Source organism: Xiphophorus hellerii, chromosome 23, assembly GCF_003331165.1.
Source record: "Xiphophorus hellerii strain 12219 chromosome 23, Xiphophorus_hellerii-4.1, whole genome shotgun sequence".
In the NCBI taxonomy this organism is placed as follows: domain Eukaryota; kingdom Metazoa; phylum Chordata; class Actinopteri; order Cyprinodontiformes; family Poeciliidae; genus Xiphophorus; species Xiphophorus hellerii.
In genome coordinates this window covers 24,942,675-24,958,905 of record NC_045694.1, presented here as the reverse complement: position 1 = coordinate 24,958,905, position 16,231 = coordinate 24,942,675, and the positions used below count along the sequence as shown (strand labels likewise).

The following is a 16,231-nucleotide window of genomic DNA, read 5'->3' as shown; positions in this document are numbered from 1 at the left end:
ATTTTCGTTTTACATGCCGGGGCCCTTTTAAGGTGCTGCAAGTGAGTTCAAGAGTAATTGTGGACATGAATTCTTAAGTCTTGCCACAGATTTTCAATTTGATTTAAGTCTGGTCTTTGACTGGGCAATTCTAAAATATGGATGTGCTTTGATCGAAGCCGTCCTGTTGTAGTTCTGACTTTTTGTTTGTGGTTATTGTCCTGCTGGAAAGTAGAGTTTCAAGTTTTTTCAACCCCTAACAGATTTTCTTCCACGTATGTCGCGTATCCAGCTCTGTCTTCACATCAACTCCCACCAGCCTTCCTGTCCCCTCTCTAGAAACGTATCCCAACAACTCAATATTGGCTTGTAGCAGAATATTTTATTGTCTCTTTTGTCTATTACGATCTCTTCATCACGTTTACACAAAGGCTAGATTTTTAGACTGAATCGCTATAAGTATTCCCCCACCTGAGCTGTGTATCTCTGTAGGTCCTACAGTGAACCTCTTCATGGTCTCAACTAACAATTACTTTAGTAATCGATTAATCAATTATTCTGATGATTAATTGACTAATCACAGTTTTGCAAAATGGTTGATTCAACAATTTTTTTTTATTTAAGCACATACACCCTTTTATACAATATTAGAAAGAAGTTAAAAGATGCAAATAAACAAGTAAATGAATTTAATTTTTAAATAATGAAATAAGTAAATCTGAACTGAGTGAAACTAAAACTATGCCACTTGAGGAGTTTTTATTTACAGACAAAGTGTTGCATTTTTACCTTAAATGCAACACTATCTATGTTTTTGTACAGTTTTGGCTTAATTACTGGTCTTGTTCATTTTTTCCAGCAGTTTGCCTTTTTTAAGTATGTATACTCCAATTAACAATTATTAGATTACTAATCCAGTTGATTATTGGTTAATGATTTATCCTTTCAGCTCTACGGCGTACATGCATAAACAGTAACGGCATAAAGAGCACCAGGCCTTTAAATAACAGCCCAACTGTTCCTCTGAGTATCTGACAGAGTTTGCAGCAGTGAGCTCTGCGTTTTCCCCCTCGTTCAGCTGAAGGGGAATGTGTGTCCAAGTGGTGGTGCGTACCCACTGCAAGTACGCGGGCGTGAGCGTACGGAGGTGCATGGCTGTCAATGCAAAGCGAAACGAGTCCTGGTGCATGAGTGTGCTTTGGAACGTTGCAGGCAAAGAGTCATGTGCGGAAATCTCATTTATAAATGGCAACACACACAAACATTTTACAAAAGTAGCAGCAGTACCTCAATTCCACTAATGTCTCTCACGTCCAAAGGGAATATTACCTGCAAGAACTCATCCTTTAAAAGAAAACTAGCAAACTTGTCAAGTATAATTTTAAAATTTTCTCTTTTTTTGTGTAACTTATAGATATGCAGACTAACTCCGCCCTCTTCTCCCCTCCCGCCCTGCGCCACCGCCGCCGCCACCTTACCGGTGTAGCAGTCCGGTCCCGTCCAGTTGGGCTGGCAGGCGCAGGTGTCTGACTCCGGCAGATAGGTGCCGTGTCCCGAACACTGTTCCTGGCAGGCCGGCAAGGGGTCATCGCAGCTCACGCCGGCCCAACCCGCCGAGCACACGCACTCGCCGCGCACGCACACGCCGTGCCCGCTGCACTGGGGGTCCGCACAGTCCACTGCAGACAGAAGGGAGAGGAGGAACAAATAAATAAAAAAATAAAAATAAAAGCAAGAGTGAGTCAGAGGTGAAGAGGGCGAGTGACAGGGTGGGTGCATGGGTGGTGGTGGTGGTGCGGGAGGGTCCGTCTCATTATAATCATCAGTTCACAGAGTATGAAAGCAGTGTTCTTTGCATCCCATCCAGGAGTTAACCACCCTCGCTACAATCCCTGTATCTGTTCCACAACATTACACTTCATAGGACACTTAGAGCTGAGGCTATGATAAGGGCTGAAATGGCTTGCCTGGTGTGTGGGTGTGCGCGTGTGTGTGTGTGTGTCGGGGTGGTCTGTGCTACACTGTGTTAGTGTGTGTAATTACAGCCCTGAGCGCAGAGCCAAAGCTCAGCAGAGTTCGGCTTAACTCTACCCGGCTCGGTCGCTGAAGGTCACACACCTGAGTCGGTGTGTGCAGGACACGGCTTTGAAGGCAGCAGCAAAGAAAGGAAGAGAGAAAGAAAAGAAAGAAAGACGGTCGGGACAGCCGGCCCGATGGATTCAATCCAAGGTCTCCGTTCTGTTTGTTTGTGGTAATTTGCTGAGCTGCTTCATGAGAGATAGAAGCCGTCTGTAATCTCAGCGCCTTATAAACTGTTCATAGGCCTTCAGCGGTTCACATTTTGTCAAGTTACAAACAGATTTTAATTTATTTTATAATAAAGTAACAATAATTCTTGAGTGGAGAGAAGAATATATATATTTAATTTTTTTTTTTTTTTAAACCAAAGAAAGTCAATCTAAAAAGCCAAGACTGTATCAGTTTAGCCCACTGGTATTGCAGAGTGTTGCACTGTTGTTACAGGTGCAAATCTTTTGTAGTATCTCTCTGTCAGCTTTGCATTTCTAAAAGCTGAATTCAGTGTTAAGATTTCATGGAGAACATCTCTATGAAATCAGTGATTTTCATGCCTTAACTTCCAGGTTCTCAATTCTTATTCTGCACTCTGACAACTCCTCAGGACTCGATTTTATTTGGCTTAAGGGCGATATCTCAAGGAGGCACTTGAAAATGTTATTTGCACTTTGAATATTAACTAAGTTGAAATCCTATCTTTTTTGGGAAGGTTATATGCAGCAACTTCTAATTTTTTGGAAGACCGTGTCTTAAGCTGAAGCATTTTTTTTTTTACAAATAGTAAATAGCAAGTTTTTGAATGAGGTGCCGCAAAAATCAGATTTTTAGATCGCAACAGTAACAAAAAAAAAAACAACAACAAAAAACCCCCCATCACATCACCCTTCAGCACTTTCTTCAACATCTTCGCTCTGCCTCATTTAATGTTGGCTTGTAGCAAACATTAAATGGAGTTTCTTAAGGCTTTCTTTCAACAAATGGCTTTCTCCCTGCAGGTCTTCCATTAAGGACAAATTTGTGGAGTGCACAACTAATAGTTATCCTCATCAACAGATTCTCCCACCTGTGCTGTGAATCTCTACAGCTTCTTGAAAGTTAACTCGGACCAATAGGGTGTGTTTTCCGATGATGGATTGAACTGAAGAACTTCGAGACGTTCGGAGTCGAGCAGTGGTTTTGGAAGCTTTAAAAATCATTTTTTCCCCCCCCCAAACATGTCTATGGGTACACGGAATAAAATAATACATGCTCACAGTCTGGTATGAAACAAAACAAAAAACAAACTAATTTCTCAGAACGGCTTTCAAAGATTTATAATTGATTTGCCGCTTCTAAAAGTTGTTTCAACATGTTTCGCCCGGTTGGCAAAGTAGGCTCTTTCTTCACGTCTCCCGGCTTCCGCGTTACATCAAGTTGTGGCGCTGTCAAGGCAACAGCTTGTGAGTCATTTGCTGATAAATTTTATAATGTAATAACTAATTCAAAGAGTTTGCCGGTTTTGATGCGGCGCAACAAGAAATCCTGCTGGAAACAGAGAGGGCCTGTGTTTGTAGTGAAACATTTGGGGCGCGCTCGGGATTCCACAGGCTTGCAGTTGAAAAGAAGCTGAATATGAGTTAATCAATAAGCCACGTTTGATTGGCACTAAGAATACTTTGGCACAAAAAGATAAGTAATTTTAAGACGTTATGAAGCTTTAAGTGTAATGTCAGTCAGAGACGATGTCATTGAGTTTAGTTACTATATTGCATTCGGTTGTATTAATGTAGGTCTTTGTTTGCTTACAGTGGACTGAAGCGGATAATATGGTTGACATTAAAATAATGCTTAGTTGAAATACAAATGGATTAAGTTTCACCTTCACTCAAGTAAAGTAAATTCAAAATAAGTTCAGCTGTCCTATATGAGTAAATATGAAAGGTGCAGAAAGACCCCAAGCTGCGATATCGAACCCAGGACTTGGAAGGGCTGGAGGAAGCTACGAAAAGTTTCAACTGCTAGTCAGTTTTGACCCCAGAACCTTACGAAAGCTGAGCACGGATCCAATTTTTCAGTGTCACTGCGAGTTCAGGCTTACATACAACTCAAAAGCAGAATGGCTTCACCAGAACCGAATTTAGTCTCAAAATAAATCTGATAGAAAGTCCGTGAGGTGACCTGAAGATGGCTGTGGTTAAAAGATATTCTCACAATCTGACAGATTTGGAAAACTTTTGTCGCAAAAATGGACAAGTAATACTAAGACGAGTCATAGGACGCTGACAGACTGCTACCAAAGAAGACTTGAATGCTAAAATATAATCAGAATGTGAAATCATGAGAAATATTTTGACTAGAAAAAGAAGAGAAAGACATTTTTCCATTTATTTTATATTTTTTTTCTGGCTATGCACATTTTTAAAGAAATCAGCTGTCATTCTAACCCTTAAATAGATGAATTTAGCTTCTCTCAGTTGACATTTGGCCTCACTCAGAATAAGTGTGAAATTGACTCAACTTCTCCAAGTTTATTTACCCAAATTTCATGTCAGGAAGGAGTTTAAAAATTTCTTCTGAGCTTCTGACGGATTTCACATAAAACCTTTTGACTCTGCTAAAGCATATTCACTCCAGTTGTGAAAGCTCTATTTAAATTTAAGTAGGCCGACTCTGAAATATTAAGTCGCCATTTTTTTTGTAACGTTGTGTGACAAGTACATTCAGCAAATTGGGAGGCAAATTTGGCCTGAACTAATTAAAACGCACAGTACAGTTGTTCAGAGTCGGCGGAACCAGCTGGTACCTGACAGTCACCGCAATGGATCAACGTGAAATTCCTCTCAGCCTCCTAAATCCTGGTGAACATTAAAAATAGCAGTGCCACTCCCTCAGGTGAATGCAAATTTGGGTCGAATTAAACGTTTGCCTCATTAGCTTGAAAACGTCTTACCTTGTTCACAGTTGACGCCCTTGTAGGCTGGGCTGCATATGCAAATCCCCTGGATGCAGTTGCCGTGGTTGGAGCAGGTGGGGTCGATGCATTGACCTTCCTCCACGTTACACTCCGCCCCCTTCCACCCTGGCAGGCACACGCACCTTCCCTTCTCGTACATCCCGTTCCCGCTGCACAACACTGGGCACGAATCTGCAACAGAGCAAACCGGGGTTACTCGCAGGGGTGTGCTATGGACCTTACCACAGGGGCCGCTTTTCATTGGTTGATGTCCATTCTAGGAGGTCACGTGCGTGGCCGTCTCACAAACACACTTAGCTTCCCGTTAGCTAAGTACAGCATAATGGCAGAACTGATACAACTTCTGCACCTTGAAGCCTGTCTGCTACACAGTCTTACGTTAGCTAAACAGATCAATATGCAATGTGTCTGTATCTGACATACACTAAAGATTTTATTTTAGCAGAAAAGGCTTTGGATTAAACTGTTACTCGTGTTAGCCACGCTAGCACCAAGTACAGCTAGTCAATCAATCATCGCTGTGTTCAGGGAAGCGCTGATTAATAATCGAGAAATAAATATCAAGCCTGGAAACTTGATATCGTAGCGGACTGAATGTTATGTTTTTAACGTAATCTTTGCTCGTCTTGCGGGGCGCAGGCGGTTGCCACGGTAACAGGTGTGCTTAAACTACAAAGAGAGTAAAAAGGTAGGAGTGGTTTTGAGTTGATCACCTGTTTGGGTTATTTTACCTTTGTTTACCTTTGCTGTGGCGCATTACAGCCGCTGTAGTTTCTAAACGTTGGAGTAATTACCTCGTTCGTTTGTGAGTTTACGTCATTCACAACAAACGTCAAATAGAACAAATATATTTCATAAAATTTTAACGAACAAATGGCTTCTACTGCGATAATTATGTGAAATTAAATTAAATGAATTATATCCCAAGTTCAGAAGATTTGCCTTTACCTTTACAGAGCTCTTTGGTTCCTCCTATCAGTCTGTAGCTTCTCATATTGACGTCATCAAACCAAATTTCAGATCTACCATAACTGACTGACACCTGCTGGCCTCAGGTTTGCAACCAGCTTGTGACTGAGAAACCAGTAACCTCCTCCCAGATGATGACATGAACTTGTTAGTTCCTCTGTCCATTGTAGTAGCTGATATATTGTGTCAAAATCCGGTAGAAATGATGCACTAATCCAGTCATGTTTACACAGAAACAACGCGCCGCGAGGCTTTGCTTGTGAGGCTTGCGGTCACGTGGGTCGGTTGTGGGCGGAGCTTGGTAAGGTCCATTACTAACCCACGCGCAGTATGTTAGCCGCGAGACCGCGTTGACCTAGCATGAGTGGGGCTACGCTCTCTATCTCAGATAGTGCAGGGATTCAGCAAATCCTTGAGCAGAGCCTGACTTTCCCTCTCCTTCCACCTATACACACACACACACACAAACACACCCCCACACACACACACACACCCACTCGAGCTTTATCCCTCACGCTGTTTCAATTTACTCAGGCGCCACCTGAGCTTGGCTACCACGGCAACACAGGAATCGTGGAAAATCCTCCCCGACGTCCCCCGCGCTCGTTCTGAACAGGCCGTGAAAACAATCGTGAAAGCGGAAGATTAGGGAGGAGAGCATTAGGCGTTTTACAGGACGGGGGGTGGAATAAGGAGAGCTTTCTCCAAGCAAAGATGGAGGGGTGTGTGGCCGATGTATTGACGGCCAGCTGGAATGAAGTCCGCCGGCGCTGGAGGGCTCTGACGCTCTTACTGCTTTACAAAAATTGTGCAGTTAGTGAATTTTGCGAAATAGTGAAAATGTTTATTGTATTTTACTTTTGTCATTGGTGGTAAATATATTATAAAAGTAAAAATTTGAATTATACTTCGTGGCACTTCGGTACAATTAAATGCGCTCATCTCTTAGCAACAGATTAAGAAGGCTGTGTGACAGTTGTATGACGATTAAGGGTTGATAAATCTGACAAATATTTATGTACACATTCAAGATTATGAAAAACGTATCCAGATTATTACAAATATATTTAAGTTAGCCAAAAATATTTGACTGAATACTCATCTGCTTGATTTTTTTCTCCAACACTTAAACTCCGCAAACATTCGTGCTAAGCTAAATGTGCTAACAAAGAGGAGTGAGCAGAAGAAATCTTATGGGTTTTTTTAAACAATAACAATATTTGGTGTTAATCTGTTGCTAAGAGATGAGCTCGTTTTCTGGTAACCAAGTGCCACAAAGTAAACATCAGATTTTTACTTTTGCAAAATTTAGCAACAGTAAATTTCTTGCATCTGTGCAGACAAGCAGTATTTCAAAAGAGTTTATGTTTTATAAACAATAATATTAGTTATTATTTTGGTATTAAGAGATGAGTTTTTTTTTTCTGGTAACAAACTGCCACAAAATATAAATAATTTTTTAACTTTTATATTTACCACCAATGGGGAAAAAAACCATTTTCTCTTTTCTGCAAAATTCACTAACTGCACAATTTTTGTTAAGTAGCAACAGTCACTGCTCAGGACTTCAAATGTAAAAAGAGGGGCATCCAAACCATCGTTCTTTTCTTTCTTTCTTATTCTGGGGATCATCTGTAATTAATAACCTGTGCATTCATCCTCAGGAGCATGTTTTATATGTTTGTTTGATCCTTTGTTAAATCTCAGCCTCCACTGGGTAATAAATCCAGGCCTTGCTTTTTTTATTTTTTTTATTTTATCTTTTTACAACCCCTGCTCAAAACCCGGTGTCTAGGCTTTCGAGCAGAGGACTGTACACTGTAGCACAAACAAATGAGCAAAGACGAGAGTCGGGGAATGAATAAATTATGAGCGTAAATAAATCATGGGAAGTGATAATCATATCACCTGTTTGTGTGCTGCGAGACAGACAACCAGGATAATTTAGCATGAGACAGAATGTCCCAGAGAGGGAAAAGTGGAGAGATAAAACAACAAAAAGCTGGGAAGACGGAGACAACAAGGTAGAGAATGGAGGCAGGAGGTGTTAGGAGTATAGAGAAAATGACGAAAACCAAAAAGGAACAGCTCAGAAAACCACAGTGTAGCTCTGGTATCCCACATACAGTAAGCGCTCTATTGATAGCTGTCATTCAAATAGAGGCCCAGGCTCAAATGACCGATAGTGGTATGTAGTGGGCAGAAACAAACCGAGGTTGGCCGGCGGTAAAGGGCAGATGATGAAATGATGATTACTGTAAGTGCAATGCATCTTGCAGATATTTCCCACCAAAGTTGTGGGAACCCCAGGGTGTTTAGGAGTCTTTTAAAGTTGAATCTCTCTGCTTGAGAAACAGCAGGGTCCAAGCAGAAAAGCAGATGGTAAATGAGGTACTAGAAGCAGATTCAAAAGTAGAAACTAGCGCCATTGCATAACGGTTTGAGGGTGATTGGTTTGCACAGAGCAGAACGAACTTCCCGGCTCTTTCTTTAATCCGAGTGCTGGGTTTTATGCCGACGGGAAGGCTGTTGGGTAGCTTTTTAGAGGAGTTACGCAATCTGGTAGCATGAGATGTTTGGGTCATTACAATACCGTGAAAGATCTTGTCAAAGGTCTTTCACAATTCCCAAAGCTGTTAGCATGGGAACGAAAGTATAGATTGCTAGCTCTAGCCCAACCTGAACCCAACACGAATTTTAGACAGGGTCAAGCCAGAATGATCTGCTTGATGACCGGGCCGGGGTCAGGCTTCAAGTCTGAAAACCAAATGAGAATGCAGGATATAAAGTCCTGTTAATCTACTGATTATAGCTTAAATAGAGGAGTAGATAGTTTAACCTGTTGAGGATATAAACAAAGCTAGTAGATTGTGGAAGTTCATTAGACCATAACAGGTGCAGGGCACTCCATGCTGCGCTTCCATCAATCACACATCGCAGATGATTTGCGCTTTGCTCACCCTGCGGTTACAACAAAGCGACAAAATACAGCTGGAAGACGTTAGACAAAAGCTAAAAACAGGAGAAGTTACACTGCATACTTAAACAGTCTAAACACGTAAGCAGTAAAGTCTTGATTAAAATAACATAGGCTTGGGCCTGTACTATTAGTTAATCAGTCGGACTCGGGTTGGGTTGAATTTTCTAGGCCCCGACCTAAACTCTACTGTGACTTTGTCTCGCAAAGAAAGTCTTTTACATGCCTGTGTATATTCTCAGTAATCCATTGTCGTTTACTTCAACAGGCAAAAAGGGGAGAGTCTGATTGCCTTCAATTGAAGCCTGTTGAGGTAAAGGCTTTAACACATTTTTTTTTTGTAATGCAAATCCATCCTTGTTGTTTTTTATTTATGTGGCAAAAAACAAACAAACAAACAAAAAAACAACAACCAAAGCATTTATTTACCCAGAAGGTTTTAAAGTGGACTAGCGGACGACTTATCACATAAATAATGGTATAATGATTCATAATCCCTGAGCATCCTTGGGTAAAAAATAGTCCCTTGGAATGTAGTTGATTCTTTCTTGTTGAATAATAGATGTTTTGGAAACAACCGGGGCCTCTCATGAAATGAGGAAAACAAAGAACAGAATGGACAGGCGGAAGCACCTGAGCTTGCTTTTGTCCGAGCTCTGCTGGCCGCCTTCACCGGTCGATGCCTCTTACCTTTGGCGCAGTCGGGGCCCAAGAACCCAGCGAAGCAGTGACAGTGTCCAGCCACGCACTCTCCGTTCCCGTTGCAGTCCGTGGAGCAGCCATCCATGGAATCTGCACGACCACACACAAGCACACGCGCGGGAGTGGACGCCGTCAGAAATCGACCAGAGAAAAAGGGCAAAAATTGCACATGTGACTGCATAAGCTGGCATGGCTCTCATGGTTTATTGAATGAAACATCTGATAAGCAATGGATGGCTCCCCAGACACTGGGCTTGTATTAGATTAGTCTGATCCAGCTGCTATCGCTCTCTGGGGAGCGGCCAAGCACTCACTTACACTCAGTACCACTAAGCACATTAAACTGCATTACAGGTTGGGAAAGCACCTCACGCAAATTTACAAACATCAAGACCTAATCAACAGGCCGTCTACGGGATCGTAGTTTAAAACGAGGCTGAACAAAATGGAAAAAATTTAAAAATCCAGCGTTGCCAGTGCAGGAGCAATGGGCGATGCTGCTGTTGTCGCTGCAGCATCAGCATCGGCATCGGCCGCTCCCTGGGCCTGCTGGAGATCAATGTGCTGCTTGTTTCCACTAGTGTTTCGTCTCATCTGCTGGGCGTGAGTTTCATCATATCTTTCTGTGGGCTATACGTGTTTCATCACACTCCTCAATCGAACTTGAATTAACCGCCCCTTTCTTCTGCTGTTCCTGTGTTCTCCCATTGATACGTCCATCATGTCAGACTGCGTTCTCTGGGAACCGGCAGCGCTGCAAAGATGGATAAAGAGGTGGGTGTGGGGCGGGTTGAGCCCTTTTATGCTCTTGGAGTGTTATATAAGCCTGCTGAGCTCTGTCAGCTCCAGCTCCAGATGCAGGATTTTTTTTTTTTTTTTTTTTCGGTGAAGAAGCTCCCCAGAAGGCTTGCCGAGTTGGAGGATTTGAACTTTTTCTGCTGGTTGTCATGGCTTTGGCAAACTCTATCTAAGCTAGATAGAGTAATTAAAACGGGTGTCAGGGATGTCATCTCTCTTATTCGACCCCCGCGCCGTCCCGCTCGCTCGGGCTCCTGTGAACCGGGGTTGCCGACTCAAACTGCCGCAGTCCCCGCTGGGCTCGCCCGCGTCCTTTGGTGGGGGGTAATGACAAATCCTTTCGGCGCACGCGCACGCATGCGTTTACAAACACAGGCGAGTTATTACTCCAGGCGCGCGCGACGCATGCTAATGAGACGGGCCCCGGTGGCCCGGCAGCGCGCCGTTATCCTCCAGAGCGGCGGAATCGCTGCAGAAACCAAAGTCATTTTCACCTCCATCACCTGTCATTGTCAGGCTGAAGGAGAGAAGGAGTGCCAATCATCTGTTCTCCCACACAGTCAGGAGGACTCACGTTTGTTTCTGGGACTCTGACTCTTTCGCTTTCAGAAAAAAAAATAAATAAATACTATATTCGCATATTCCAATATTGCATTTGGCACCTGACACATACAGCGAGTAAAAAAATAAAAAATAAAAAAAACATATCTGCAAGGTCATAGAGTTCCTTTTAATCCATCTGAGACAAGCAGGGCCGTGAGGTGATGGGTTATAACAATGATACAGGCTCTGTATCTTTCAGGTCAGTGTCCTGACCATAAAATAAAAATAAAAAAACTCCAGGCAATTAAGAGCTAATATATGAAAAGTCGTGTCTCTGTCTGTTGCAGTACAGTGGGTGAGTCAGCATGTGCTTTCATAGAGCATCAACTCTGCTCTTTCCACTGACTAAACGCGCTCCAGTTAGAAATCACTCATGCCATAAGTTATTCAAGTTAAATGCTATTATAAAATGGGTGCTTCCAGCCAAGGGACCTGATTGGTCAAATAAGCATTCCAATTGTACTTTATGAGCCTGTAAAGTTTCAGCCATGCTTTATGACCCTTGGGGCTTTATGAATTTATGAAACAGTGAATGCGCTGCCAAGCTAACTAGAAATATCAAGGCGTGCTGATGATCTTTTTTTTTTTCTCTTTCTCTTTTTTTTGTTTGTCATGTATTTTGCTGAAGGCTCCGGCTGGTTCACATCATGTCAGACGTCTGCTTAAGAGATTTGTTGTGTTTTGTTGCTATAGACGAAGTGAAAAAGCTGGGCGAGGCGAGTAATTTTGGGCAAATTAATCGCGATGCAGAAAACAGAACTCTGCCTGGGTAACTTTGGAGAGAACGCGGCGAGATTGCGGAAATCGGCGCGCTGTCGCAGTTTACTTGCAAATGTCAGCAGGCGCCTTAGTGGAAAGCAATTGCTCCATTTATGGTCAAAAATATGTTTGGAAATATCATTTAAAACATAATCTTCAAATTTGCAACCAGGGAATATTTTATTCTATTTCTGTTTGTTTTTTTTACACATGTCTATTATTCTTATTCTGGATGAACACTTCAATTGTCACTGCAACAAATAAAAACCTTTAAACAACCTTAAAAGATAAATTCACAATAAAAACATGTTTATTACAGAGTTTATGACAAAACTTTACATAAGAAATTAGATATCCACTTATTGTTCCTGTTTATGCACCAACTAGCTTTAGGTACAGCATAGGCAGCTGTGACAGGAAGATAGAAAAGTGTAATCCGCAATGAAGGGTGAAGTTTAGCACCTTTTACTGAATGTACAGTGATGCAGGGAATAAGTTGTTACCAGAGAGAAGTCGGTGAGATTGCAGAAATCATTAAGCCAAGGTTTTTTCGCGCCTTGCCTCCAAATGTCAGAAGCAAAGGCAGGAGGAAATGAGGCATTAGTAGCAGCAGTTACTGTCGTTATGGTCAAAAATATGTCGGGGAAATGTCATCGATAATTAAATCCCTGAATTCAACACTGTCCAAATCCATGAACCTTTTATTCTCTTTTTACAGGATAACATTTCCCCCACCCAGCGCCCCAAAGTATTAGCAACATACTTTTCGCTGCTGTAGTACGTTGTTAGAGGAAATAAATCACAAAATTGGGAGGTAAATAACACTTCGGTGACTACTAAAAGAGAACTGAGTTGGGTCATTGTTGAATAAAATAATTCAAGCTTTATATAAAAGGATAAAACATCGCTTACTTAGCATCTTTGACCACTTTCCATTCACTAAGGGAAAATATTCTTCCTCTTCTTAACTTTAGCTGCACTAATGTCCTTGAATCAACACTACTGCCCCCTATGTGTAAAGAAAAGGATGACTTGCAACAGTGACCCAAATCCAGTTGGAGCCTTTTTCGAATTCATAATGTCAGTTTCTTGCTTGGTTTTATCAACTAGTCTCAACATTATACTCAATTGTTTTCTTCAGTTTACAGAGTCGAATGGTTTTACACGCATGACTTTTAACTTGTAATGCAGCCGCTAGCTTTTAAAACTGCAGCACAGCTAAGAGAAGTTAGACCATCCTGAACACCAGTGAATGGAAATGAGCATCATCAATAATCATTTGGTTTTTTTTCTTCTGTTTTTTTTTTTTTTCTCCTGGAAAATTCAGTATTTTCTTATATGACTGTGAAAGCAAATCTACAGAGAAAGCGCTGAGCATGCGATATTCACACATCAGCATATTTGAAGGCATCTGAACGGCATCATTTATTCAGCTCTGTTTTATTTACATAAAGAGAAAGAGAGAGAGAAAAGAAACTAACAGTAACGCTGACAATTTTCTGTCCTGCGCCGCAGCCTTAAGTCAAATAAAAGCAAATTCTATTAAAGTGAGATGGGCCATGTGATAAAGGTCAGCCACCAGCTCAGCAAACTCATGTCATTTTTTTATATATATATATTTTTTTGCATTCATCCATATTTCATAACAGAGGCCATCTGTTACGAATGGCCTCTGTTATGGTGTTTTCTTCTGCCGTATACAAACCCCGCTCGTCACTATTCCGGCAGGCGTGTTTAAACATGCATGTATTTGCTACATATTGTGTGTCTCCTTGCCTGCATTCAGCATCGTTTCATGCACCATATTACCGTCGTCGTGTTCTCATATTTTCTTCCTTGTCACAAGTTACTCTGGCATTGATTTCATGTTATTTTATTTATTTTCACAGCGGTCTTGAGTCTCCCTCCCCTCCCCCCCCTGCTCTTATTTATACTCTTTTTTTCTTGTTGGATCCTGTTACTATTTGCTGCGGAAAAGCTCAATTTCCCGACAGAGATCATCTCGTCTCTCTCCGTAAGGCTCTGGGCTTCAGCGCGCCGCGTCTCTTTATGAGAATGTACTGTACCCCGGCTCGATGGTTTTGATTTTCTGCCACCAAAAACAATGCGGTGTCAGGTTCTGGACCTCGTTAGGGGCATGAATGGTCGGCGAAATGAACTTTGACACCGATCCATGCGCATTGTTTCCGTCTTTTGAGCCCAGCCACCTGATTAATAATTGTCAAAGTCATTAGTCGACTGAGCGCCTACATTTTGAGGGCCTCTCTTGTCGTGTCTTTGCTTTCATCGTTGTAAAGGAGCAACAGGGTGAAAAGCAAGCGAAAGGTTGCCGCCTCCCCGTTTTAGCTCCGAGTATCCGAATCGAAATCCTCTGGTCTATTCTAGACTATACACACACGCCCAGACAGACACACACACAACGAACGTGTCAACAAATGTTTGACAACTCTGAAATAAAATCTGTGTTTAGCTGTCAGGCTCTGTCAGTCACTGTGAAGAGGACTCTGTCGATATGAAGATGAAACATGTCTGCAGTACAATGGTTTTGGCTCCATGGAGCTATTTACTGAAGAGCTTTTAACCTGGGATTTCAAGAGGTTGGTGATACACAACTTTAGCTTAAAAGCTTCAAAAGTGCCTCAGTGAAATACAATAGGTGTTTAAAATACTAAAATATGAAAATAGACATTTAAAAACATTGTTTAAAAAAAAAACAAACAAAAGAAAACCTAACAATTATTGAGTTGGCTGCTCTCAAAACGTCGTGCTCCTTTAAGGTTTACTGGACAACCAGGTGAAGAAGCAATTACCCCGGTAATTATCCACTTGTCTATATTCAGCCGCATACTCTTGCATTATTCACATCCTTCAATTTACACTCCCATCCGTGTGTGTCATCGCAATGAGCCGCAGTTAGCAAGCCCTGTTATTACTAGGGGAGCTGTCCTCCCCTTTTCTATCTGCCGTCTCTCTTGGCATGCCAAACTAACTGGCATAATAGGAAAAGTTTCCCCCACCAAATGTCAATGAGTTTCAAATCACTCCTTATGTTTTCGCAGAGAGAAACATGGGGATGAGCGGGGAGAGATGACAGGAAAAAAGAAAGCCGGGCAGCACTCGCGGTCTGCAGCACACGGAGAGGGAGGGGTCTCACACTCACCTATGGGCGTGCTGTGGAGCAGCACTTGCTCCAGGTTGCGTCCGTCGTTGTAGAGCGCCAGGTGCCACGTGCCGGGGTCCATGTACTCGATGAAGCCGGTTTCCTGCAGGCCGCTCAGCAGCAGGCCCTTTGGGGTTTTGGCGGTGGAGACGGGATCGGTCAGCGACCTGGGCAGGGCCTTCCCGTCCAGCAGTTTCACGAAGTCGAACTGGAAACAACACATCGACAGGATCGCAGCTCTGAGCCGGCAAGTCGGATCTTGGTGAAAAGCATCACTGTATGCGCTTGTCAAAACTAAGGAAGCGATGGCTCACAGGACAGCGATAATCTTAAAATATTGGCCAGGATAATGAAATTAGTAATTTGTTGAAAATCTGAAGATATTTACAATTAAAATGTGGAAACCATACACTCTAAAAAGTGTATTTAGGCTGTAGTTCATGTTATGGACTTATTTACATTAATCTCACTTTTAGTGATGACAACTTGCTTTTTTCTGTTGAATTAGCTTAAAAGTAAAAATAAAACTGTAACTTAAAGGAACATTTTACTTTGACTTTACTTGAAACAGTTTAGTTCAATGCTTCGCTTATATCCTGTCTGACGCCATGACACAAGCTTCACCAGGGACAGATCCTGTACCAACCAGGTGCTGTGGAGGCACCGGGGTAGAGCACAACAAACATAACCTGTGACCTTAGTCGCAGGTTCAATTCCCGGCCTGATGCTGCATGTCTTCCCCCTCTTTCATTACACACTTTCCTGTCTAAATACTATAAAATAAAGGCTGCCTGAGCCAAAAAAAAACAAACAACTTTTTTAAAAATCCTTTATTAGTTTACTTATTTGTTTGAAGTAAACTAAAGGATTTGAGTAAGACTGAGTTAAATGTGTCAAGTTAAACCAATTTCATAAATTCATTTGCATAACCTTTTCTTTTTTCAATGTAAAAAACCTTTTTGTATTTAACCTATGACATCTCTGGAGACGCTACAGTTTTAAGTGGATGAATCATTTATGGCTGTTACTTAATAACTACATTTAGCTGGGAAAATGACAGCAGGAAAGCCATTGTTGAAAGGAAGCCAGAAGAAGTCCTGGTTGAAATTTGCAACTGGTCAAAAAGGGGACACAGCAAACACACCAATCAGACAAGACACAAACTAAACCTTTGGCCAGCTTTGAAAATACAGTGTCACATTGTATGCAACCCTGCGTATACCACCACCACCACCACCACAGTGACCATGGTGGT

The 16,231-nt window shown here is 42.0% G+C and overlaps 1 protein-coding gene across 1 annotated transcript in view; it reads right to left on the bottom strand.

Moving 5' to 3' along the window:
* The window catches only part of tenm1 (teneurin transmembrane protein 1), a 300,806-nt gene that overhangs the window by 114,193 nt on the left and 170,382 nt on the right, over positions 1-16,231 (bottom strand). The window contains exons 8-11 of the mRNA XM_032555180.1: positions 14,977-15,184; positions 9,645-9,746; positions 4,985-5,179; positions 1,458-1,658 (exon numbers count right to left, since the gene is read on the bottom strand). Coding sequence (XP_032411071.1) covers positions 1,458-1,658; positions 4,985-5,179; positions 9,645-9,746; positions 14,977-15,184 — 706 coding nt within the window. The remainder of the gene's footprint in view (positions 1-1,457; positions 1,659-4,984; positions 5,180-9,644; positions 9,747-14,976; positions 15,185-16,231) is intronic.